Source organism: Notechis scutatus, chromosome 16, assembly GCF_049901735.1.
Source record: "Notechis scutatus isolate UNSWTSFEM ecotype Mainland chromosome 16, rNotScu1.2, whole genome shotgun sequence".
NCBI classification, from domain to species: domain Eukaryota; kingdom Metazoa; phylum Chordata; class Lepidosauria; order Squamata; family Elapidae; genus Notechis; species Notechis scutatus.
Genome location: NC_142024.1, coordinates 5,681,992 through 5,706,223, shown reverse-complemented (window position 1 = coordinate 5,706,223; position 24,232 = coordinate 5,681,992). Strand labels below are relative to the sequence as shown.

Sequence of the window (24,232 nt, the reverse complement as noted above, 5' to 3'; positions counted from 1 at the left end):
TTATTTTTCCTCTTGAAGGGTTCTAGTGCCAGAAACCTCAAACTTAGATGCCTCCTTGTGGCTCCAGAGAATGCAAAATGCAGGACCCTCCCGGGGAAGGAAAATGGGCCCAGAAATTCCTCTGGATTTTTCCCAGTCAAAAGTTAACCAGGCTGCAGGTCCGCACACGGCCCCATCCTGCCAGGTTTCCTTCCTTCGTTCCCTCTGTCCATTGCTCCTTCTCCTCTCCTGCAGGTACGCCGCCCGTTTTTCCGATGCCCAAAGATTTGATTGACGTGAGAAAACACTTCTAGGGTGAATTTAGAGAGCCAGCCAGCCAGGGAATGGATGCAAACTTCCCCGCACAACGTCCACACTCTGCCGTGCACACAAGCCCATCCTTCGCCTTCCCAGCTTCTCCCTCTCTTCCTGCCTTTCAATTTCTGAAGCCTGCTGATTTGAATATTTATAAATATCAGTAAATTATTTATTGTAGCAATCTGCTGTGCCATTTCACCGATTGCTGTTAACACTTTAGGGTTTCCCCCTTGTTTCCTTTCAAGGGTGGCGGCTCAGGGATTGTCGCAGCTAGTTGGTGTGTGTGTGTGTGTGTGTGTGTGTGTGTGTTTCCAGAGAGAAGGTTTGGAGGGGTGTGTGATCAGAAGGCCATTTGTTTTTAATGGCAGAGAGGGGATATTAGCGTGGAATCCAAGATCTGGGCTATATCAATAGTCTGCATTTTGCAATGAAAAATACAGAATCGGTCGGTATATTTTGCACATACAGATCATTTTGCAAACTCTTCTTCCCTGACAATTGTGCATAACCAGCCTGCCCTCGCACACAGATTGTTTCCTCCCCAATACTCTATAATTTTGTTTCACCGAGCCGGCACTCTTGAAATTCCTTGTTGTTGTTTTTTAAAGAAAAAAACCTGGCAACGTTGACTCCTGTGGTTGGCTATAAATTCCGAGTTCTCTGGAATATCCCGTCCTTCCTCCCGCTGGGTCCATTCTCAGCCGAAAAACTTCCCCGCGTAGCTTGTCCCGGGAGGAGAAGCACCCCATTCTGCCCAGCCTCCTCAGGATGGCGGTTGATTGCCAGGAAGGCCCCCACCCCTTTGAGCCCAGGGCTGACCAAAGAGCCACATGACCCTCCCTAAGGTCAGGTGAAGGAGGCGCCATTCCTCGAAGCCAAGGTCATCTCATCAGCTAAAAGCAATAAAATATTTTATTGATAAAACGGGAGCAGGATGTCCATGCATATAAGAAAGGCAGAGTAATAAGGTGCACCGTGTCCAGTTCCCTCCCTCCTTCCTCTCTTTCTTTCTCTTCCTTTCTCTTTCTCTCTGTCTCTCTCTCTCTTTCTCTCTCTCTGTCGCTTTCCTCCCTCTCTCTCTCTTTCCTCTCTCTCTCTTTCCTCTCTCTCTTTCCTCTCTTTCCTTTTCTCTCTTTCCTCTCTCTCTCTTCCTCCTCCTCCTCCTCCTCCTCCTCCTCCCTCCTCCTCCCTCCTCCTCCTCCTCCTCCTCTCCTCTTCCTCTTCTTCTTCTTCTTCTTCTTCTTCTTCTTCTTCTTCTTCTTCTTCTTCTTCTTCTTCTTCTTCTTCTTCTTCTTCTTCTTCTTCTTCTTCTTCTTCTTCTTTCTTCTTCTTCTTCTTCTTCTTCTTCTTTCCCTCTCCCTCTCTCTTCCTCTCTCTCTCTTTTTCTCTCTCTCCCCTCCCAAAGGAGAATTTCCTAAAACAGCCCTGTTCCCTGCCCAGGCCATCTCTTCCCCCCACATCTGCCCAGAACCTTTCACGCCTGATGTTTCAAGCAGGAACCTCTGTCCGAACAGAATTTCTCCTCCGTCCATCTTGAACCCAGGGCCATGGGTCTCACCTGCGCACAGGACCATTTTGCAAAGGAGCCTTAAGCTTGACGGGCTGCGTGTATGTGTGTGTGGGGGGAAATCATCGATCCCGTCCCACCTTTTCCTGGAAAGTCCCGCCACAACTGATCCAATGAAGAACACAAAAGGAGAGCCAACTTATTTTCTGCTCTCCGCCCAGCCCAGGAAGAACCGGGTCTGCTCTTGCAGGGACCCCTCTCTGGCCCCGGGGCTCTTGAACCTGGCTTGGAGACCTGCTCCAAAATAAACTTTACTTGCAAGTTTGCAAGCAAAGACCCGGAATTGCAGCCCCAGCATCGTACTCCAGGCCCTTTGGGGGGTGGGCGAGATGGTCACCCTAATGTTCCGACCGATCACGCTCCTCCTTCGGGGTTGGTCTAGGTGGCCTCTGGGCGCCTCGAGTGTCAAAACCAGCGAGCTGTGATTTCCCACCCCCTCCGGGAAAGGATTTGGATTTTGGCAGGCCTAAAAAAATCTGCTTCGCTTGGGGAGCTGCGTGCAACTCGACTCTGTGCCCCGCCAGCCTTTCCACCCTCTCCCCCACCCCCCATATCCCAACCCGGCCCTCCCCTCCCTCCTTCTCCTGCCCCAAACAATGCTCTGAATAATTGATTGGATGAAACGGCGTCGGCCTCCCTCCTGAGCACAGCTGGGCTGAAAATTCTTCAATAAGAATACGAAAAGTCCATCTGTTCGGGGGTTTTCTTTTTTTTCCTCCCAGGCCTCTGAAGTGACAGTCCTTCCTCCCAAGACCCTTTTCCTTGCCTCACCCACCGCTTTTCCGTAGCTGCGGGGTGGGTTTCTCCCTCTCCCAGCCCCTCCCGCAGGCTGGAGCCCGCCCCCCTCCCCCTTTCCACCAAGGCAGCACCCTAACCCATCATCCCCTTCCTCCCAGTGTTGGCCTTCTCCCGCTGAACCTTTAATGCCAGCCTGTCCTGGCATCATTACTACCAAAAGGAACCAAAAGTGGGACCTGCCTGGAGAATTCGCCTCCGTCTAAGCGTTAGTGCTGGTGTGTGTCCGTTGTCGTTGTTGTCGTTGTCGTTTCATCGTTGCACAGGTCGGACGCTAAGATAAGGTGGTGACCCGGGTTGAACACTTGCAAGCGAAGCACTTTTTGCACACACACACACACACGTCGTTAATTTTACATATTGTGGCAAGTGCGCTTCAAAGATAATCTCACAGATCCTCCTCCTTGCTCCTCAATTTTCCTCGCCTGGCATGCCTTGCCAGGTGCGTGGCCCATTTTTGAGTGACGCACCCTCTTGAGGACTAGAGCCTTATTCTAAAAAAAAAAGAAAAAAAAACCTGATTGTTTACTGAAAGGAGATTCGGATCTTCCCACCGGTTTCCCAATAGGAGCATTGAAGGTTATGGATTCCCAACTGCTCTCCTCCTCCTCCTATTTTTTTTTTTTCTTTTCCTTTCCCTCCTCACAGATTGTAAACACTGGAAACTGGTATTGTTTTCTCAGGAAGCGTTGGATATAAGGACTATAAATACGGCATGCGGGAGACCATGTTCTCCCTCCCCCCCCCCAGATGAAAAAAGGACTCGGTGACAAGCCTGGGTTATAAATGGCTTCCTTGGATTGATGCAAAAACCAAAACATTTCTTTTTTTTTGGAGGGGGGGGGGAAAGGGGGAAAAATAAATCCTAGAGGAAGTTTACTTAGCCTAGAAACCTTTCTCCGTAGATGGAGAATCAAAAACAATTGCAAGGTGGGAGGTTGGGGTGTTTAAGATGATCTTTCGAAGCAGGGGGAGGAGGGTGGATCCCCAAAATCTGGCAGGTTTTCCTCTTCTCCGGCTAGTCTATATTTCACCGGCCTCTGTCCCGCCGAGTGGACTCCGAAAGAGGCCTTCCGAAGCCAGCAAAGAGGATGAGACTTAATTGTATTTCAGATAAGGCCTAGCTTGGTTTTTATTTTTATTTTTTTGGCCTCCGTGAACAGTTGCTTCCCTGCCTTCCCTCTGGTGCTCTGGTTCGTTCGTCTTGATGCCGAATTTTGAAAGATAAAAGACTCTCGCGGGGCAGGTTCCTTTCCCCCCTCCATTCAACCTGTTGTGCAAAGGGTGGCCTTCCAACAACAGTTTGTTGCTTTTTAAACCCGTCGTAATTTTGAAAACTTTTTAAAAAAGGCTCAGCCTCCGGAGGGGAGGAAAAAAGTATATTCTCAAATCCGAGGTGCCAAATGTGAAGGGAAATCTACTTAGGGGGTTTTCTGTTGCGCCGAAAGAGGAGAGGGTGGAGGGAGGACGGACGGAAGACTGAGAATATGAGGCCTCCTACTACCTGTAGGAAGATGGCCCTGAAGAAGGAATTCAGCAGCCCTTAGTAAACATCAGCTGAGCTCCGGAAGGAAGAGGATGTGAGAAAAAAACTCAAGGCTCCTCTCCCTTGATCCACTTTTGGGTATCCGAGGTGAAGCCGGTCGAGGGAAAGGGAATCTTTGCCAGGCTTTCAAGATTCTGTGGTTCTATCCCCAAATAGGGTCTGATTCCCAACCTGTCCCACCCCGAAGTGCTGACATCACCTCTGGCGGATGGTGGAACATCTGGCTTGAGAGTCAACGCTGGGCATCCATGCACCCAGTTCAGCTCTCTTGGCACTGAATCGCCAGTGGCTTTTGGGGCAGGATGACCCTCCATGGGTTCTCCAACTAGCCCATCTCTTCAAGCCTTGCCACCATTCCAGCCAGTCCTCGCCTTACGATAGTTCATTCAGTGACCGCTCAGGGTTACGACGCCACAGAAGAAAAAGTTATTTTCACCTTTACAGCCTTCACAGCATCGCCACGGTCAGGCGATCAAAAATTGGGAATGCATGGCAACCGGTTCCTATTTTATAACCGTCGCAGAGTCCCTGGGCTCGTGGGATCCGCTTTTTGCGGCCTTCTGGCAAGGGAAGTCAAGGCGGAAGCCAGATTCCCTCAACAGCTGGGTTACTAACTTCACAACTGCAACGGTTTGCTTAACCACTTCGGCAAGAAAGGTTGTAAAACAGGGCAAAACTCACTTCGCAGCATAAATGTTTGGGCTCAGTTGTGATCGTAAGTCGAGGACCACCTGTATTTTCAAATTTTTTTTCTCTCTCTCTATCCAGCTCTCTCCGTCTATCTCTCTCTCTGTGTCTCTGTTTGTCTCTCTCTCTCTCTCCGTCTCCATCTCTGTCTCCTACTCCGTCTCCATCTCCATCTCTCTCTGTCTCTGTCACTCTCTGTCTCCATCTCCGTCTCTGTCTCTTTCTCTCTCTCTCTCTCTGTTTGTCTCTCTCTCTCTCTCCGTCTCTGTCTCCGTCTCCATCTCCGTCTCTCTCTCTCTGTGTGTTTGTCACTCTCTGTCTCCATCTCCGTCTCCATCTCTGTCTCTTTCTCTCTGTCTCTCTCTCTCTCTCTGTCTCTCTTTGTCTCTGTTTGTCTCTCTCTCCGTCTCTGTCTGTCTCCATCTCCATCTCTCTCTCTCTCTCTGTCACTCTCTGTCTCCATCTCCGTCTCTGTCTCTTTCTCTCTCACTCTCTCTGTCTCTCTCTGTCTCTGTCTCTCTCTCTCACACACACACTCACACGCATACACACACTTTCCCAGATCTGTTGGATGGAGCCAGGCTGGTTGTTAATTTCCCACTGCCTTTCACCTCCTTCAACCCTCTCCTGCCGCGATCCTCCTCCGAGGTGTACCTGAGGACAGATGTGGGCCTGGGTTGCTCCTTCTTTCTGGGGTAGCTGAGGCCAAGAAACTGCGGTGACGAAACTTTGACCTGGATTCCCCTCAAAGCCATTATTACACAAGCCGATGTGTGTGTGTGTGTGTGCATGTTTGTGCGAGCATCTGTGTTTGCATCTGCTGAACCTAGATGTACAGTACTTAGGTGTGTTCAGGGTGTGTCCTTTCTCTGAGGATACGAGCGGGCGTGTTTTTCTTTTTTTTTTCTCCTTTTTTTTCCTACAGGTGTACGTGTTTTTTTGTCCTGCTGTTATCGGGGCATCGCCTTGTTGTGGGTGAAAAAGAACAATGCAAAGTGGGTGCTTTGATTATTTTTGCAAGGTTATGGGCCTCCTACATGTTTGATGGTCTGATTAGGCTCCCCACCGCTTTGAAAATGAGATCAACATTTGCTCTGCTTTCAGCTCCGTCCGCTGGCCACCCCCGATCTTGCCAAATCAGGGCGGAAAATAAGGCCCGATGGTGCATTTAATACGGAGGGCCGGCTTCAGTGGTGGGATTCAGCCGGTTCACAACAGTTCGAGAGAACCGGTTGTTTAACTTTCTGAGTAGTTTGGTGAACTGGTTGTTGAAAGAAATCATCATGTCAGCTTTGGAAGCCATGTTTATTCTCTCTTTTAGGAGGTGAACTTCTCAAGGGGGGACGCCTGTCAGCCGTTTTCCACGCTGCCACATAGCCTGAGAAAGTGGGAGGGGGCTGATTTCAATTGAGTAGTTCTAAGTAGACAAAATAAAATTATTTTCTTGGTTCAAGGTTATTAGGTGTGGCACGGGATGGAAAAAGGATCTTACACTGGAATGTAGGAGGTAGCATCACTTGATGCCCAGGAAGGAAGGTTTTAAGGGGCATTTGCTCCTTGCTGTCACTTTTGTGAATTGGCCAGCGGCCAGCGGCTGTCGCTCGCTTCTCTGTCGCTTTTCCTGGGAAATGGTGCCCAGAGCCTGCTAAGCAGCCACTTGCTGACAATTGGTCATTTTGAAGTTTCAGGCTGTTCGGTTGGGCTGTCAGGCTGAAGCACTTGAGGGGGGAAGACATAGAGGCTTCTGGGTGCACCACCAGGGCTCGGGCGGATGGCATGCTGTGCCCACCTCTCAGGGCTTAAGTGAGAAAGATACCAGGGGCTGGATGGCGGGGTGCGGTACATGGGCAGAAGCTAAGGAAAGGCCCGGAGTCTCTGGAATGAAACCCAACCAAGTGTCATTCTAATTTGGTTCATTTTGTTAGTAGATATATCTTGCTTAGTGTTATGGCCCGCCAGCGGCCAGCGGAGCTGGCAGCAGAGTGCCAGTGAGGAGGTTGGGGAGGAACATGGGCCAGTCCTGGAGTCTAGGGAAGGCTCTGACAAGGGCTCTGCGTCGGAGGCAGAGATGGGGCCAGGGCCCTCCGACAGTTATCAGCTGCCTTCGGAATTTGGATATCAGTAGGGCAGAAGAACAGCTGGAGCCTGTACCCAGTGTGCGCATGCACAGAGCTGCCAGGAGAAGGGAACAGTTAAGGAACCTGGGTCGATTCGGGAGTAAAGCCACAGGTGGACGGTGAATGGCCCCTCCCATAGGGAATAAAGAGGAGCGAAAGGGGTTTTATCGGGACGAGAGTCTGCTTCATGATCTCGGGAAGCCTAGGTCAGAACATCTAGCTCAAGCCACTCCGGGCAACTAACTTCCAGACAAAACCTCTAAAATAAGAAATTGCCCAAGAGTAATACTATAAAAGTAAAAATAAAAATGTGCGAAGGTGAGGGTTAAGAGACCATTCATGCTGCGGATCTTCATCTCCAATTCCTACCTTAAAAGAGAGAGAGGTGTCTGTTGTTTTGTGAAAAGACAAGCACGAGGGGATTATCTTTGTTTTTCCCACAAATGGGAAAAATTATGTCTTGGCCACACAGAATAAATTAGTGGCAGGAAAAAGAGAAGGGGTTGGACTAGATGACCTACAAGGTCCCTTCCAACTCCGATTATCTGTTAGGGCGTCGTTGAGACAGCACCCTGACACGGCTTTATTAAAGAGGTGGTTCCTTCATTTTATCAAACCTCTACAGGTGGTCCTCGACTTAACGACCACAGTGGAGTCTACAATTTCTGCCGCTAAGTGAGTTTGCCCCCATTTTACGACCTTTCGTTCCACAATTGTTAGGTGATTGCTCAGCAGTTGTTAAGTTAGTAACGTGGTTGTTAAGTGAATCTGGCTTCCCCATTGACTTTGCCCGTCATAAATATGAGTCAGTTGCCAGATGTCTGAATTTTGATCACGTGACCATGAAGATGCTGTAAGTGTGAAAAAACAGTCATCAGTCACTTTTTTTTTTAGTGCCGTTGTAACTTTGAATGGTCATTAAATGAACTGTTGTATGTCTCTCGCTCAGCTAGGAAATGTACTGGCAGCTTTAGCAAGTCCTTATTCTTGAGAGTCAGATTGTTGAACAAGAAAAAGGCACAAATGCTGTGCAAAATCAGTGAGGTTTTATGAGACGGGGCCTCCAAAGTGTTGGTGCCCAGAGGTTTTGAACTCACTTCAAATTAACCTTTGAAATACTTTGGGGTTGTTTTTTTTCTCCTCCCTTTTCTGAACAAACTGGACAAGTGGTTGGGTTATCCAAGGCAGTTTTTTCCCCCCCAAATATCTACAATATTTGCTGTGTTTATTACACCAAAGGTGCTTTTTCCCCCAAGTCACTGGACTTTCTTGTTTTTTTCTTTTGAAGATTTTTTGCTTCTCATCCAAGAAACTTCTTCAGCTCTGACTGGATGGTGCAGAAGGGAAGGATTTATGCTCCTTGGAGACAGCTGGTCATTTGCATCCTTTTCAGAGGCCCTTTTTAGAGGTTTATCTGTGTGTTCACCCTGAGGGAATCTTTCCATTCCCCGCCATCCAGTCAGAGCTGCTGAAGAAGCTGCTTTTAATGAGAAGTGAAACGTCTTCAAAGAAAAACAAAATGGCCTCTTGAGAAAAAAAAAAAAGCACCTTTGGGACATTCATAACCTGGATGACTGAGAATCTCCACAGACCTGTGTTCTGTGTATAGGTTGTTGTCATTATTTTGAGCCTGTTGCCTCAGAAAAGTCCATTTATACATGCGTGGGATAGAACAATTAATAAACCTCTGCTAATATTCATTTTATTTCTCTCTCTCTCTCCCCCCGCTGCCCCTTCTTCCAGCTGAAAGAAGTATATGCACTGACACAACCTCAGGAAACCCCAAGATGGCTGCCAAGCGCAAAGGTGGCCTGAAATTAAATGCAATTTGTGCCAAGCTCAGCCGTCAGGTAGTCGTTGAGCACAAAGCACCGGAGCAGGGACATGTCGACAAAGCTCCCCTTGGGTGGGAAAGCGCTGGCGGCGAGACGGCCGCCCCCAAGGACGTCGCCCAGGCTGTGGCCAAGGAGCCGGGCCCAAAATTTTCGGAGGGGACAAAGATCGAAGAGGACAAGCGGAGGGAAGTGATCGAGAAGTGGGTCAACGGCGAGTACAGCGAAGACCCCTTGCTGGGGCGCATCGAGAGCAAGGAACCCAAGGCCCCCGACGGGACGGAGGTGCCCCCCGAGGGGGTCTACATGGTGCAGCCAAAAGGTTGCAGCGATGATGAGGATAACGGGGACGAAGCTGAGCAGCCCGCCAAGGACTCCCAAGATGGCAGCTTCGTGGACGACCGAGATTCCGACGGGCCTCCCCTGAAGGACGAAAGCTTTCGGGCCTCCAACAGTGAAGCCAGCTCCAAGCTCAGCGGAGGAGCTTCTACAGGTGAGACAGGCCGTGCGTGGTGGCATGGAGGTCGGGACCTTTCCAGGTTCGGGACCTTTCCAGAAAGCCTGGGACAATCTCCTTGATGGGAGCAGGGTTTTTTTGTGTGCATGGAATAGTGGTCAGTTGCCTGCTTTTTAGAAATCTAGAACAGGGTTATGAAATTCGATTTCACTGAGGGCCGCGTCAGGGTTGTGTTCGACCTCGGGCGCCCTGGGGGGAGACATGGATAGGATGAGGTGGGCATGGCCCTCTGCCAGCAAAATCAGAGCTTGGGGGGGGCATGCAGCCCCCCCTGCCCCCGGGCTCCGTTTTTTTGGCCAGGATGGCCTCTTGCAGCTTTCTGCCAGCGAAAACGGAACTCGGAGGGTCCCAGACAAGCTCCGTCCCAGCTGAAAACGGAGGCTGGGAGAGGCGCTCTGTTTTTGCTGGCGGAGGCACCGCGGGCCGGTCCTTTGCTCTTTCCAAGGTGGCCTAATCACCCCGTGGGCTAGATCTGGTGTGCAGGCCTTGAGTTTGACACCCCTGGTCTTAGAAGGTGAAGATTTGAAGATCTGTTCCCCTGATTTGCAAGATGGCGGTGAGCTGACCTCATCCCAATAGCTTTTAGCCCCTTTAAAGCAGTTCAGTATCTTTTCAGGAACTGGAAGACCCCAGCCCAGCCTTGAATTACATACACACACAAACACACACACACACACTAACCTAGGCAGTACCCCCTTTAAACAAACACAATTGGGTGTATATTTAAAATGGGGTGACGAAATGTGGGTAAAACGCGCCATTAAGAACAGTCAGTGCTACCTTGGGCATATATAATAAATGAGGACAATTCCGATATATTATTTAAAAGGCCCAAACTTTAAATACATATTATTCAGAATTATTTAAAACGCTAATAGCAACTGCTAAACTAAGGATAATGGGACTGTAATAACGGCGAATACAGGTACAAAATGGTGAATTAAAATAAACCGAATCAATAATACATGGATTTGCAGCGGAAAGGAATACTGTGACCTGCCTCCTTTTCTTATTGTTGCAACCTTCACGTATGTGCCCCACCTGCTTTCTCTGATGCTTTTGGGCAAGGGTCTTCAAACTTGGGAAGTTTAAGACTTGTGGACTTCAACTCCCAGAATTCCTGAGCTAACATGACCGGAAGAGGAATTCTGGGAGTTGAAGTCCACAAATCTTAAAGCTGCCAAGTTGGAAGACCCCTGCTTTTGGGTGCTGCAGCTACCGGACAGTCGGTCTTTGTAAGGTGAAAAGAAGGAGGAAAAACTGTTGGTGAGCCGAGTCAGATTAGCTTGTGCGATGCCTACCTTGTCCAGTAGGATTTGGCTGCCTGGGACATTATCATGTCCAATACATAAAGGCAGGACTTAAAGAAAATTTAAAATAATAATAATAATAATATCAAACAGCAGCAACTCCTATTCTTTAGTCTTCTTTTCTCCTTTCCCCCCTTTCTTAAGTTGCACAATTCCTTCAGCAAACCTTTCTTTACTCTTTCAGCCTGGATTTTGGATTTTTTTCCCCCTCCTTCTTTGAAATAACCACCAATTCTTGCTTGGGGAAAAAAAAAAAAAAGGATGCCCACTCAACCCTTCCACAGGCAAGGAAGATTTCCTTCATTTCCCATAGGTGGCACGGTGCCCCCGCGTTCAAATTCCTCCGGCTTTAAACCGACCACCTCGTTTGGAGTCTGTATAATCTAGATATCGGGCGAAACCGGAAGGGAGATTCTTAAGCCAGAAGGAACCGTTCAGTGGGTGAGTTTGGAGAGGGAGCACTAATTGAATCAGTAACTTCCATTAAGTGTAGCGGCGCAGCATTGCAAAGGCAGGCAAAGGGAGAAATGTTGGAACGCTCCTTTTTAATAATGCAAAATTCAGCGTAGGAATTTCCCACTTCTCCTGTTGGAGAGCTCTACAAAGGTTTCTGCCATTAGTTTCCTCCACTTAATGACCACAATGGAGCCCAAAGTTACCGTTGTTAAGTGAGATATGGGTTAAGTGAATTTTGCCCTGTTTTTACGACCTTTCTTGCCTCCATTGTTAAGGGAATCACCACAGTTGATACGTTAGTAACCCGATTGTGAAGCGTATCTGGCTTCCCCACTGACTTTGCTTCTTAGAAGGTGGCAAAAGGCCCCCGAAGGCCAGACAAGGACCAATGGATGGAAACTGACCAAGGAGAGATTCAACCTGGAAATAAGGAGAAACTTTCTGACAGGGAGAGCAATTAACCAGTGGAACGGAAGTTGCCTTCCGAAGTTGTGGGAGCTTCATAATCACTGGAAGCTTTCAAGAAGAGACTGGACTGCCATTTGTCAGAAATGGTATAGGGACTCCTTTTTGGGCAGGGGGTTGGACTAGATGACCTACAAGGTCCCTTCCAACTCTGTTAACCTAATCTAAAGGGGATTAGGTGACCTTGGGACACAGCAACGGTCATAAATTTGAACCGGTTGCCAAGCGTCCGAATTTGGGTCACATGACTTTGGAGAATGCTACAAAGGTTGTAACTCTGAAAAACAGTCTTAAGTCACTTTTTTCACCGCCGTTGTAACTTTCAATGGTCACTCAACAAGCTTTTGTAAGCCGAAAACTCCTTGTAGTCTAACACAGCCGTCCCCAACCTTTCTTTCTTTCTTTCTTTCTTTCTTTCTTTCTTTCTTTCTTTCTTTCTTTCTTTCTTTCTTTGATTTGATTTGATTTGATTTGATTTGATTTGATTTGATTTGTCAATCGCTTACAAGATAATATGTATAAGTATAAACATAGTTATGAATATATGGAATGGATACCTATAAGAAAAATACAAAGAAACAATAGGAAAGGGATGGTGCACTTATGCATGCCCCCCTCTTAGGAAAGGGGTGAGGTCAATAGTAGACAGTCTAAGGTTAGAGTTTTTGGGGTTTGGGGAAGAAACCACAGAGTCAGGAAGAGTATTCCAGACATTGACCATTGGCGGCCCAGCTTAGCTCAAGGGGGTGTGTGTGTGTATGTGTGTGGGTGAGTGAGTGAGTGGCAGGAACGAGTGCACACAGCTGCATTGGTGTGAGTGGCAGGGGCATGCACACACACACCCTGCTTGCACCAATAGAGCTTGCACTCCTGTGTGAAGTTCCATTCTATTCACTTCTATTCTATTTGTGAATAGAATAGTAATAGAATGGAAATGGAATTGGAATTGGAATGGAATGGAGTAGAATGGAATGGAATGGAAAGGAATGGGAATAGGAATAGGAATAGGATAGAATAGGACAGGACAGGAATAGGAATAGGAATAGGAATAGGAATAGGAATAGGAATAGAATAGGACAGGACAGGAATAGGAATAGGAATAGGAATAGGAATGGCATGGCATGGCATGGCATGGCATGGCATAGAACAGAACAGAACAGAACAGACAGGGATAGGGTAGGGTAGGATAAAAATAGAACAGAATAGAATTCTTTATTGGCCAAGTGTGATTGGACATACAAGGAATTTGTCTTTGGTGCAGAAGCTCTCATTGGTGCAAATGCTTGTTCCACTCACGCGAGCACCCTCCCAAATGAAGCTTTGGGGGTGAGCACAAGGGCCCGCCTCTCGCACGGATGGAGCTTCACACGCACATTTGCCCAGGGCTCGTGCGGCCCAGTTTCAAACAGGCGGTTGGGCTTCGACCTGGGGGTTGGGGACCCCCATCAAGAGCGGGGTAGTGGGTGGCGTTGCCAAACCCAGAGCCAAATTCTGCCATCCATATATCGCGAGGGCCAGGCAGTGGGAGATTCCAAACTCTTTAATGTTTTAGGGATTTGAAAGGGATTTGGGATGCCAGTCTAGTGTATGCGCGTCCCCACTTGTCTGTGGTGTACCCACTAAATCTTTGGTGTCACTCCTATTGCGCTCAGGTGGGCTTGGGCACAAGGAGATCCAAAAAACAAAAAAAACCACTATTACAAAGGAAAAGGATTTTTAAAAATGGGGAGGGGGGATTGGGAAGCAGCTGCAGAGCGCGTAGCAATTTACCAATTTACCGTCGCGTTTCCAGAGGTCTTTTACCCCGCCCTCTAAGCAGAAGGGCATCTTCCAAATGAAGTCTTAACTCCCCTTCAGGTTTAATAACTTCGCTCGACACTTCACCCTTCCTCCTCGCATCTCTTGACGAGCTTCCCCAGGATCTGGCCCGATGATCCGTCAAAAAAAATTCTCCCTTTTGTGCGCCCGGTTTGGCAGGGTGGGAGAGTGGAGGTTGGCTGTCCACGTTTTGCCCTCCCTCCCCTCGCACTCCCGTTTAATAACGCCGCCGAAAACTCCATCTCCCTTCATCTGTTCCCCCTTTTCCCTCTTCTCCAGCCTCCGCGAGTTCACTGGCAACGCTCATAATTATGCATATAAGATATAAACAGAGCTGTTTAATTATCCTTCGCCACATCAGTGACAGAGTAATTAACAAACATTGCAAGATCAATGAGGAGAAGGCTGACCTTCAGTTTCTTTGATAGGGAAAAGCCCTTGCCTGTCGCCAGCACAAGGTGATTGAGTTTGGACTGGCGCTTAAGTTTGTTTTAATTCCTCAGACACTTCCTCCCCCCATCTATCTATCTATCTATCTATCTATCTATCTATCTATCTATCTATCTCTAATATATACATACATACATACATACATACATACATACATACATACATACATATATATATATATATATATATATATATATATATATATATATATATATATATATTATGCCACCTTCTTTTTTTTCAATATGCATTTCTGCACACACTCCCCAAATATGGAGTTAAAGGGAACAGGAATGACTTTAGGGAACGTGAAGGAGAATGTCTGACCAGAGGGAATTTTATAGCTCCATATGGCGCAAGGTTTTTTTTTTTTTTTTTTAAATAACAGCCTGCCTTTCTAAGTCTTGATCGACAAAGGTTCCCGCCCAAAACGTGTGCCAGGTGAGCAAGGCAAGGAGAGAAATTCAGGGAGGAGCCTGTGATCAGCCACAAGAGCTCGGAACATGATCTCTGTACTTTGTACAGTAGTGTGTTTTTGGCACCCGCAGTGGCACGAGGCTTTTCTCCGGCCGGCTGGCCATAAAGCTGATTTAATAAAGCCTTTCTTGGATTATATTGCTATTAGATAGACAGGTAGGTAGGTAGATGGGTAGGTAGGTAGGTAGGTAGGTAGGTGGGTGGGTGGATGGATGGATGGATGGATGGATGGAGAATAGATTAGAGAAAGAGAATAGATTAGATAGATTAGAGATGGATAGATGAATAATAGATTAGAGAGAGTGAGAGTGAGAGAGTGAATAGATTAGATAGAGATAGAAAAGATTAGATAGGGTGGAAGGATGGAGAATATAGATAGATAGATAGATAGATAGATAGAAAGAAAGAAAGAAAGAAAGAAAGAAAGAAAGAAAGAAAGAAAGAAAGAAAGAAAGAAAGAAAGAATGAATAACTTTTTTGTCACTTTGAATGTACACCAATCGGCATACATTAAAATGACACTACGTTGCATATAGCTCTCAAAGAGTCACCACCTGCAATATATACCCCATAACCATGACCAAATCAATCAATAAATAACAAAATCATGCACAGGCCCACCTATAGCCTATGACACAGAAAAACAACACAGTCTACTTCAGATGCATACGTGTACCTGGTGAGAAAAACGGATCTTGCGAGTTTACCAGGTGGAAAGGTGATGTTAAAAGTGTGACGCGGAGTAGCTACCGATCTTTGCCTTTGCAAGGCTACCCATGGAGGGACGAGGGAGATTTTGCCCCCGTATAGGGAGTCCTCAACTTACAACTATTCGTTGAGTGACCGTTCAAAGTTGCCATGGCACTGGAAAAAAAGGGACTTAGGAACATTCCTCCCACAACCACCGTCACGTGTTCCAAATTCGGATGCTTGGCAATTGCCACGTATTTTGTGACGGTTGCAGCTGTCATAACTGGGGGTCGTGTGATCAACTTTTTGTGAACTTCTGACCTTCAAAGTCAATGGGGGAAAGCAGATTCACTTAACAGTCATGTTACTAAACTTAACAGCGGCCGTGATTCACTTACCAACGGTGGCAAGGAAGGTCGTAAAATGGGACGCTCGCTGCAATTTTTCAGGGGTTGCTGCTCAGTTTTCTCCGCATTCAAAAAACAAAATGTGGATTTTTTTTTTTTAAAGTTATCGTTAGTTTGCAGATAGTTCCGTCCCTTTTGAAATTAACGTGAATCGACGCAGGATACGGTGCGCTTTTAAGCGGCGTCTGCGGGAGGAAACTTCCCACCGTCTTTCGTGGCAGGGTGGATGCAGCCTAGCCGTCCAAAATCCCCCCAGTCAAAAGGGTCCTGAAATGAGCACACCGTTGCCATGCAAGAAAAGGACACACACACACACACACACACACACACACACACACTCCTCCTCCTGCCCCCTTGCTTTGGAGACTGCTGTGTAAAACTAACCAGGTTTGTCCATTTTGGGTGTGTGTGTGTGTGTGTGTGTGAAAATCCACACACCTATCGGGGACCTTCGTGTGCATGGAGGTTTCTCTGTATCCAGACTCGTGACTGTTTTGAGCAACCTGTGACCGCTCCCCCTCCCAAGCCCCATCAGTTTCCACCTGTTGAGTCATAATCACACACACCCTGCCCCCCAAAAAATCTGGACCCTCCCCTCATCCTCTCCCCCAATGTCCATGCTTCCCTTCACAAGAGAAAAAAGGAAGCTGTCTAGGAGTTTCTTCCCACCCTCCGAATCCACAGAGGGTTTTTGCTCCATTTTATCTCTTTGCTTTTTCTTCCATATATAGTGCGCTGCTCTCGGCTATTTTTAGCCCCCTTTGGGTGGTTTTTGTGTGTGAGTGTGTTGTGTTCCTCCCCCCACCCACCCCCAACACCCTCTCCCCCCCATTTTTTTTTTTTTTTTGCTAATTCTGGATCCTTTGTGATATGCTCCAGCCCAGTCCTCCCTCGTCTCTCTCTCTCTCTCATGCGCGCATATCTCTTCTTTGGCAATGCCCACAAATGGACAGGTGGCAGAGATGAAGGGAGGAGGACCGGCTGTGTGTGCGTGTGTGTGTGTGTGTGTGTGTGTGTTTGTGTCTCTTTCAAACCTTGCATCCCAACAACTGGGAATCTTTGTCAAAAACGACAACAACAGCGACACTTGTGAGAGGACTTAGCAAAAGAGCCCAGAAAGTCCAGAGGGGCCTCTTAAAAAGTTTGCATTTGAGCATTCATCCCTGGCACCGCTGAGATCCTAATTTCTCAGGATCCCCTTTGTGCATAATCCCTGGCTCATCTAGAAGAAAACCATCAGAGTGCAGATGTGGTTCAGATGACCACGAACCTCTCCCCATAACACCCCCCACACACACACACCTGGACTCATTTAGTTTCCCTTTAAACTTTTGCCTCTGCCCTTCCCTTCATTTGGAGGCTGGCGCAGGTACCATTGCCCTGGGGGCCGTGTGTGTGTGTGTGTGTGTGTGTGAGTGAGAGAGAGTGGGGAGAGAGAGAGAGAGAGAGAGAGAGAGAGAGAGAGAGAGAGAGAGAGAGAGAGTGTCTCCCGGGGGTGAAAAGGGATCTCGTGATCCTTTTTTCAAGTCGAAGGAAGACACAGGGAGGGAAAAACAACCAACCAACCAGGAGTAGCAGGGAAGTGGGGAAAAATCTTAATTTTAGGATTGTCTCGGATTAGGGACGAGTGTTGGAGCACGGCCCCGGGGAAGGGCAGCCGAGCTGCCAAAAGCTTTGAGGTTGGAGGAGCCCCTTTGATGTGGTGGCTGAGAAAACAGAACCAGGCAGCGTGGAAGTGGCGCATAAAGGCAAGGGGAGGATGTGGCACAGGCGGCCGCAAAGGTGCTAGAAACACGGAGGAGGTGCCGTTCAGTGTGGTGCTCAAACAAGTTTGTGTACCTCTGTCAGGGCAATCGGAAGAGGTGAGAGAGTTTCAGTCTCTCTCTCTCTCACTGTTTGTCTCTGTCCCTCTTTCTCTTTCGCTCTCTTTCTTTTTCTCTCTCTCTCCCTCCCTCTCTTTCTTTTTCTCTCTCTTTCTCCTCTCTCTCCTCTCTTTTCTTTCCTCTTTCCTCTGTCTCTCTTTCTTTTTCTCTCTCTCCCTCTTTCTCTTTCTTTCTCCTCTCTTCTCTCTCCTCTCTGTCTCTCTGACTTTCTTTTTTCTCCCTCTCTCCCTTTCTCTCTTTTATTTCTCTCTCTCCCTCTCTTTCTTTCTCTCTCCCTCTCTTTCTTTTTCTCTCTCTTTCTTTTCTCTCTGTCTCTTTCTTTCTTTCTCTCCCTCTCTCTTTCTCTCTCTTATTTTTCTCTCTCCCTGTCTCTCTCTCTCTCTCTCTCTTTCTTTTTCTCTCTCTTTCTTTTCTCTCTGTCTCTTTCTCTCCCTCTCTTTTTCTCTCTTTTATTTTTCTCTCTCCCTATCTTTCTTTCCCTCTCTCTCTCTTTCTTTTTCTCTTTCTCTCTTTTCTCTCCTCTCTGTCTCTTTCTTTTTTTCTCTCCCTCTTTCTCTTTTATTTTTCTCCCTCCCTCTCCTTCTTTCTCTCCCTCCCTCCCTCCCTCCCTCTCTCTTTCTTTTTCTCTCTCTTTCTCTCTTCCTTTTCTCTCCTCTCTTGTCTCTCTTTTTCTCTCCCTCTCCCTTTCTCTCTTTTATTTGTCTCTCTCCCTCTCCCTTCTTTCTCTCTCTCCTTCTCTCTCCCTCTCTCCACATTCCCCAGCTCTTTATCCTCTTTTTCCCCCTCCCCTTTTGGCATCAAAGGCTTTCCCACTTCCTCCTCATCCTTTTCAGCTGCCCCCCCCCACACACTCACCTCTTAACAAGGGATTTGAGATCCCCCCTCCCCCCCGCTTTTTTTTCTTTTTCTTTTCTGGAAGCTCCAGCGGGACATGCAAAAAACATGGGCTGCAATATGCTTTGGCAGCAGCGCTGCTGCCCTTGATCTCAGCCCAAAGGCTTCGCCAAGCATTCAAGCTTGAAGTCCTTTTCTCCCAGCCAAACGTAGTAGAGATCGGGGCAGGTATTTGAACCAGCTCCCCTTTGCCGGCCGGGGTTTTTTTAAACCACCGAGCCTCAGCCCCCTTCCATAGGTCTTCGGGAAAAGCTGCCTTCTCCTGAGCCAGACAGATCTGAGACGGCTCCTGAAGTCGTCCTCACCATGCAGGATTTTGGAAGGAAAGCCGTGCTGGTCCAGCACTGATAGATAAAAGCCACTCTACATTTCTCCTTCCCAGTGACCAACAGCTGTGCCTCCCGGGACCAATTTGTGGTCCAGAAGGCAGGATGAACCATCTCCTTCCTCCTCCTTCCTCCTCTCTCATTCTCTCCTTTGATTTCCTCGCAGCAGTGTGGCTGTTAACGTAGCATCTCCTGTTTGCTCTCTCAAAACGTAGCTGGAAGGTTTACATTGGAACCATGCGCCTGTTTTCATAATGTGGGCCGTGTTTGTGATCTTAGGGTCATGAGCCACTCAAGAAGGCGGCACGTAAATTGGGTGACATAAATAAACCGAGAAAGAGGCAGCCGAAGCCACTTCCATCCTAGGAAGCTGCGCAGAGTACACATCCCAGCCTTCTCAACCCCCCAACAGCCCTTTCTAATTGAATTTGGACTTTGGTTTCCATCATTCTCAGCCAGCCGGCCTTTCAACGACTGGGACTTTCTAAAGATTCTGGCAGTTCCCCCCCAATTAAATCATGAGTCTCTAGCCAAACTCCAAAAGGACTTATTGGGAGTTAAAAGATGCGGCACTGCCTGGGTGTGGCCGACTCTGAGGCACACATCGTTCATTGTCACCCTTGACCCTGGTTTTCCTCCACCCCCTGGGTGTATCCTAATTCATATTCTCCAATGGGACACATCTGTAGCCAAGAATCATCAATCATGCTCTCCAGTTAGAAGTTTTGCTCGGCAGAAACTTTGGTCACCTAGTTACTATCTTTGAAAAACTATTTATGGAATGCGCTTTCAACTTCCAAGCTGCTGCACTGCTCTTTCAAACCCCTTTCCCCCTTCCCTTTCTGTTGGCAACTCTAAAAAGACCATAGAAATATTTTATGAGTTGACATTTGGGGCATCACTTTGGAAAGAAAGCCTGGGCGATCTCCTTTGCCCTCCAGAACCCCCAACCTTTGGGGCACCATGGAGAGAAATATTTTTTTAATGTGGACTGGAGGGGGTGTGGTTTTCCATGCTGCCTGCAACCCAGGCGTGGGGCTTTGCTTGGTGGCACGGCCTGGTTGCTGGCATGCCAAGGCCCGGTGCTGGGAGTTGGGGACCCCTGCTGTAGACTTCAGACACCTTATCCCAGGAGTGTCAAACTCGATTTCATTGAGGGCCGCATCAGGGTTGTATTTGACCTCAGGGCATAGCCAGCTCGATGGCATTCGTGTCGGGGGCACCTGTGGTGGCCCAAGTGTTCTGCCAGCGAAAATGGGTGCCCAAGCTCCATTTCTGGCTGCCACAGCCACCTGCAACCCTCTGCCAGCAAAAATGGGCTCCCGAGCTCCATTTCCTGCAACCCTCTGCCAGCAAAATTGGGCTCCTGAGCTCCGTTTCCAGCTGCAACGGCCTCCTGCAACCCTCTGCCAGCGAAGCGGGCTCCCAAGCTCTGTTTCCAGCTGCGACGGCTTCCTGCAACCCTCTGCCAGTGAAAACGGGCTCCTGAGCTCCGTTTCCAGCTGCGACAGCCTCCTGCAACCCTCTGCCAGCGAAATCAGGCTCCCGAGCTCCATTTTCACTGGCAGAGGCACTGCAGGCCAGTCCTTCACCGTTTCCAGGGCAGCCTCGCGGGCCAGATCTAAGCACCCCGCGGGCCATGGGCCTTGAGTTTGACACCCCTGCCCTTTACTGCCACAGCCAGAAATGCTTTTCCTTGCTGCTTTTGCTTCGATCCCCGGGTAACGTCACCACGCGATAAGGCTCTCGCGAAAACGTTCTCCGTAGGATCCGAACAAAGGCCTGCCTGGTTCATTGCTTTGCCTCCTGCAAAGTGCTCAGCTGCATCTTCTCCAACTGCCCACAAGCTGGATGTAATTGAGACGGTCCCTCGGTGTCATTTGACTGTTCCCCAGAGCCTGGCAATCAGAGGGATATTGCTCTCTTGAATAGGGAGAAGCCAGTCCATCAGCTGCTTGGCTGATTACCGGAGCGTCCCTTTTATCTGTGGAACCATGCCTTTTCCGAAGTATCCGCGAGACCGGCTGTAGAGTCGCAGGTAGAGGGTGGGAGATGGCCTTGGGGAGATTGGCATCCCTTCTCTGCACTCAACCTGCCTCCACTTACTCTTCTTTCAAGTGCAAAATGGGAATAATCAGAATTATTCTGGCACTGAGGCCTTTCCAGCTGTATCCATATTAGCCTGCCTGCCAGCCTTTCGGGAGCTGGTTCTGACAACCGACTTCTGGGTAGCGTCGACCAAGGGAAGGTCCCCTAATGTTGGGAGGATGCTGATGATAAGTTCAACTGAATTTATGTGGACGATAAATTCAATTGAATTTATCTTCGACACTCTCCCAACGTTAGGGGACCTTGACTTGGTCGACGCTACCCAGCACAGGACAGGAACTTAGTGGGCGGTATTAATGAATCATATTAGAACTGGAAGGGACCTTGGAGGTCTTCTAGTCCAGCCCACAGCTCAAACTGGAGACCTTATAGCATTTCAGATAGGTGTCTGTCTAGTTTCTTCTTAAAAACCTCCAGTGATGGAGCACGCACAGCTTCTAGAGGCAAAGCTGTAATTGTTCTCACCGTCAGGAAATTCCTCCTTAGTTCTAGGTTGCTTCTTTCCTAGAGTTTCCATCCGTTGCTTCTTGTCCTGCCTTCAGGTGCTTTGGAGAATAGCTTGACTCCCTCTTCTTTGGGGCAGCCCCTTAAATGCTAGAATACTGCTATCATGTCACCCCCTAGTCCTTCTTTCCTCTAGACCTGCCAAACTCAATTCCTGCAACCGTTCTTCATCTGTTTTAGCCTCCAGTCCCGTAATCATTTTTGTTGCTCTCTCTGCACTCTTTAGAATCTCAACATCTTTTTTACATCGCGGTGACCAAAACCGGATGCAGTATTCCAAGGGTGGTCTTTACCAAGTGGTATTGATACTTTGCGTGACCTTAATTCTTTTACACAACCGAGGATTGTATTCGCTTTTTTTTTTTTTTTTGGCTACTGCCAAAAATCTTATCCAAAAAAATTATCTTAAAAAATAAAAAAATCGACCAAAAAAACCCGTATTTTAAAAATGATCAAAAATTTATCAAAAAAAGGTTATCTGGGGATAGATAAGACATCCCAAGTCGGTTGGCAGCCAGTGAAGAAGAGAATGTTATACACCACAACTTGTTTAAAGCTCTGCATCGCACATGGCTGGAGAAGCGCAGTAAGGCACCTCTCCCCATTGGGCCCAGTCTGATGCCTCTGAGAATTTCCCTAAAAAGCTTGGGATATATATTTTTTAAGGGAAATCTCCTTGTTATTTCCAAGCTGACAGGAGGTTGTTGTCATCTTCCAAATGTTCCATTTCGACAACTCCATTAATAACCGTGGGTAGACCAACCCAAATTCAGAATGCACCTGGGACAACAAATTAAACAACTTAATTGTGAATGGAATGAAGAATATGTGTTTGCATAAACACGCTTTTTCACACACGCTCCTTCACGCTCTCAATCAAAATGTCTTTCCAGCTACTTTGCCCACTATTCCTAGTAGGATTTGATTGCTTATTGTACCCTATGACTACTATTAAGTGTTGTACCTGATGATTCTTGACAAATGTATCTTTTCTTTTTATGTACACTGAGAGCATTTGCACCAAAGACAAATTCCTTGTGTGTCCCATGACACTTGGCCAATAAAAGAATTCTATTCTATTCTATTCTGCATTCTATTCTGCATTCCTATTCTATTCTATTCTAGTCTAGTCTAGTCTAGTCTAGTCTAGTCTAGTCTATGTCTATGTCTATGTCTATGTCTATTCTATTTCTATTTCTATTTCTATTTCTATGTACACTGAGAGCATTTGCACCAAACACAAATTCCTTGTGTGCCCAATCACACTTGGCCAATAAAGGATTCTATTCTATTCCTATCCTATCCTATCCTATCCTATCCTATCCTATCCTATCCTATCCTCTATTCTATTCTATTCTATTCTATTCTATTCTATTCTATTCTACTATATAATTTTTACAAGGTTTCATATATATTTTTCCTGGGGTTCCTTTTACCCTTCTTCTCCACCTTTGCTTCCCTCACCACATTTTTTTTGTGTGGGGGTGGGTGGGAAGGGGATCTCTTCACTGCCAGCCTCCCCCCACCACCACACACACAGGCAGGGTAACTTCTGGTGCCTTTGGCGTATGGGCACCGACCTCCCTTCTAGGAAAATGACTGCGATCTTCATCTTAGGCCAAGGCGGGAGAGCGGAGACATTTATGAAACTTGGTTTAATGTACTGAAAAGCCATCGGCTAGAACATTTAGGAAATTGATTTTCCTGGCATTGATGAACCCTTTTTTATTTTACCCCAGCATTAATTACTTTTTTTTTTTAATTTAAAAAAAAAAACAAATTAATTTAAGTGTCATAAAACCGAACAAGTCAGCCGGTCGTGTTAGCTCCTTCTCTTCCCCGCCCTCCTGCAAAAAATCCCCACCACCACCACTTGCTCAGCTGCAGCTGGCGACGTGGAAGGCAAGGCATAGGACACTAAAGATGCCCCATCCAGTGACGCATTTTCTGTCTTTCTGTCGCTTACTCCAGGGGAGGCGTCTTCATTGCGAGACTATGCGGCTACCACCATGACCGAGTTCCTGGGCATGTTCGGCTACGATGACCAGAACATGCGGGATGAGCTGGCACGGAAGATTAGCTTTGAGAAACTGAATGCTCCTACCTCAGAGACCAACCCAGCCGCCGTCGCCGGCGAGGATGCCATGAGCAAGCGAGCCCGTTTTTCCAAGTACGAAGAGTACATCCGCAAGTTGAAGGCCGGGGAGCAGGTGCCGTGGCCCATTCATCCCGCCAAGGCCGAGGAGCTGAGCAGCAAACTCAACAAAGAGGGGCCCCTGAGTTTGGGGCCACCCATCCGGTTGCCGGCCCCCGAACCGTCGCTCCTGCCCGAGACGAAGGCCACCATCCTGCCGCTGCCTTCGTCCAGTGGCTCCCCCATGCAAGGGCTGATGTCGCGGGCTTCCAAGTACGATTTCTTCATCCAGAAACTCAAGACCGGGGAGACACTCCGGCCGCAGAATGGCAACACCTACAAGAAGACGTCCAAGTACGACTTGGAGAACGTCAAATATTTGCATCTCTTCAAGCCCGGAGAAGGCAGCCCGGACATGGGAGGAGCCATCGCCTTCAAGACGGGCAAAGTGGGTCGCCCGTCGAAATACGATGTCCGGAACGTCCAGAAGATTACCCCGGTGAAAGCGCCAGCCCCTAGCCTGGGTCCCAACCCTCTTGCCAGCACTCCCAGCAGCACCCCGGTAGCTGGCCCGGAACAACCTGTCTCTCTGCCCTTCAGCACTCCAGAGTACCTTAAATCCACTTTCTCCAAGACAGATTCCATCACCACTGGAACAGTTTCCACCGTGAAGTAAGTCCATCGCCGTACGCGGGGAAGGGCAAGACTGCCAGGCTCCAACGTGTGCAGCCTTCTCTGCGGGTGCAGAGCTGAGAAAGACCACGTGGGCTGGGTGGTTGCGGTCCTGCGCATCTGCAGGGTCCGCAGCTGGGGTTGAGACCCTTCAGATGTGCTCTAGGAAAGCCTTCGGGGTCCTCAGAAGGGTGATGGGGGAGGCGGCAGGAGTAGAAGAGGTTGAAAGGTAGATCAAGTAACTTCATGGATGAGGAAGCTTGGTGGACTTCAACTCCC

At 48.0% G+C, this 24,232-nt stretch overlaps 1 protein-coding gene across 15 annotated transcripts in view; it reads left to right on the top strand.

The window, feature by feature from the left end:
- CASZ1 (castor zinc finger 1) overlaps positions 1–24,232 on the top strand; it is a 275,840-nt gene that overhangs the window by 206,557 nt on the left and 45,051 nt on the right. For all 15 annotated transcript variants that reach the window (XM_087944733.1, XM_087944740.1, XM_087944739.1 and 12 more), the window contains 2 exons: positions 8,753–9,334; positions 23,119–23,953. In XM_087944733.1, the coding sequence (XP_087800859.1) occupies positions 8,753–9,334; positions 23,119–23,953 (1,417 nt within the window). The remainder of the gene's footprint in view (positions 1–8,752; positions 9,335–23,118; positions 23,954–24,232) is intronic.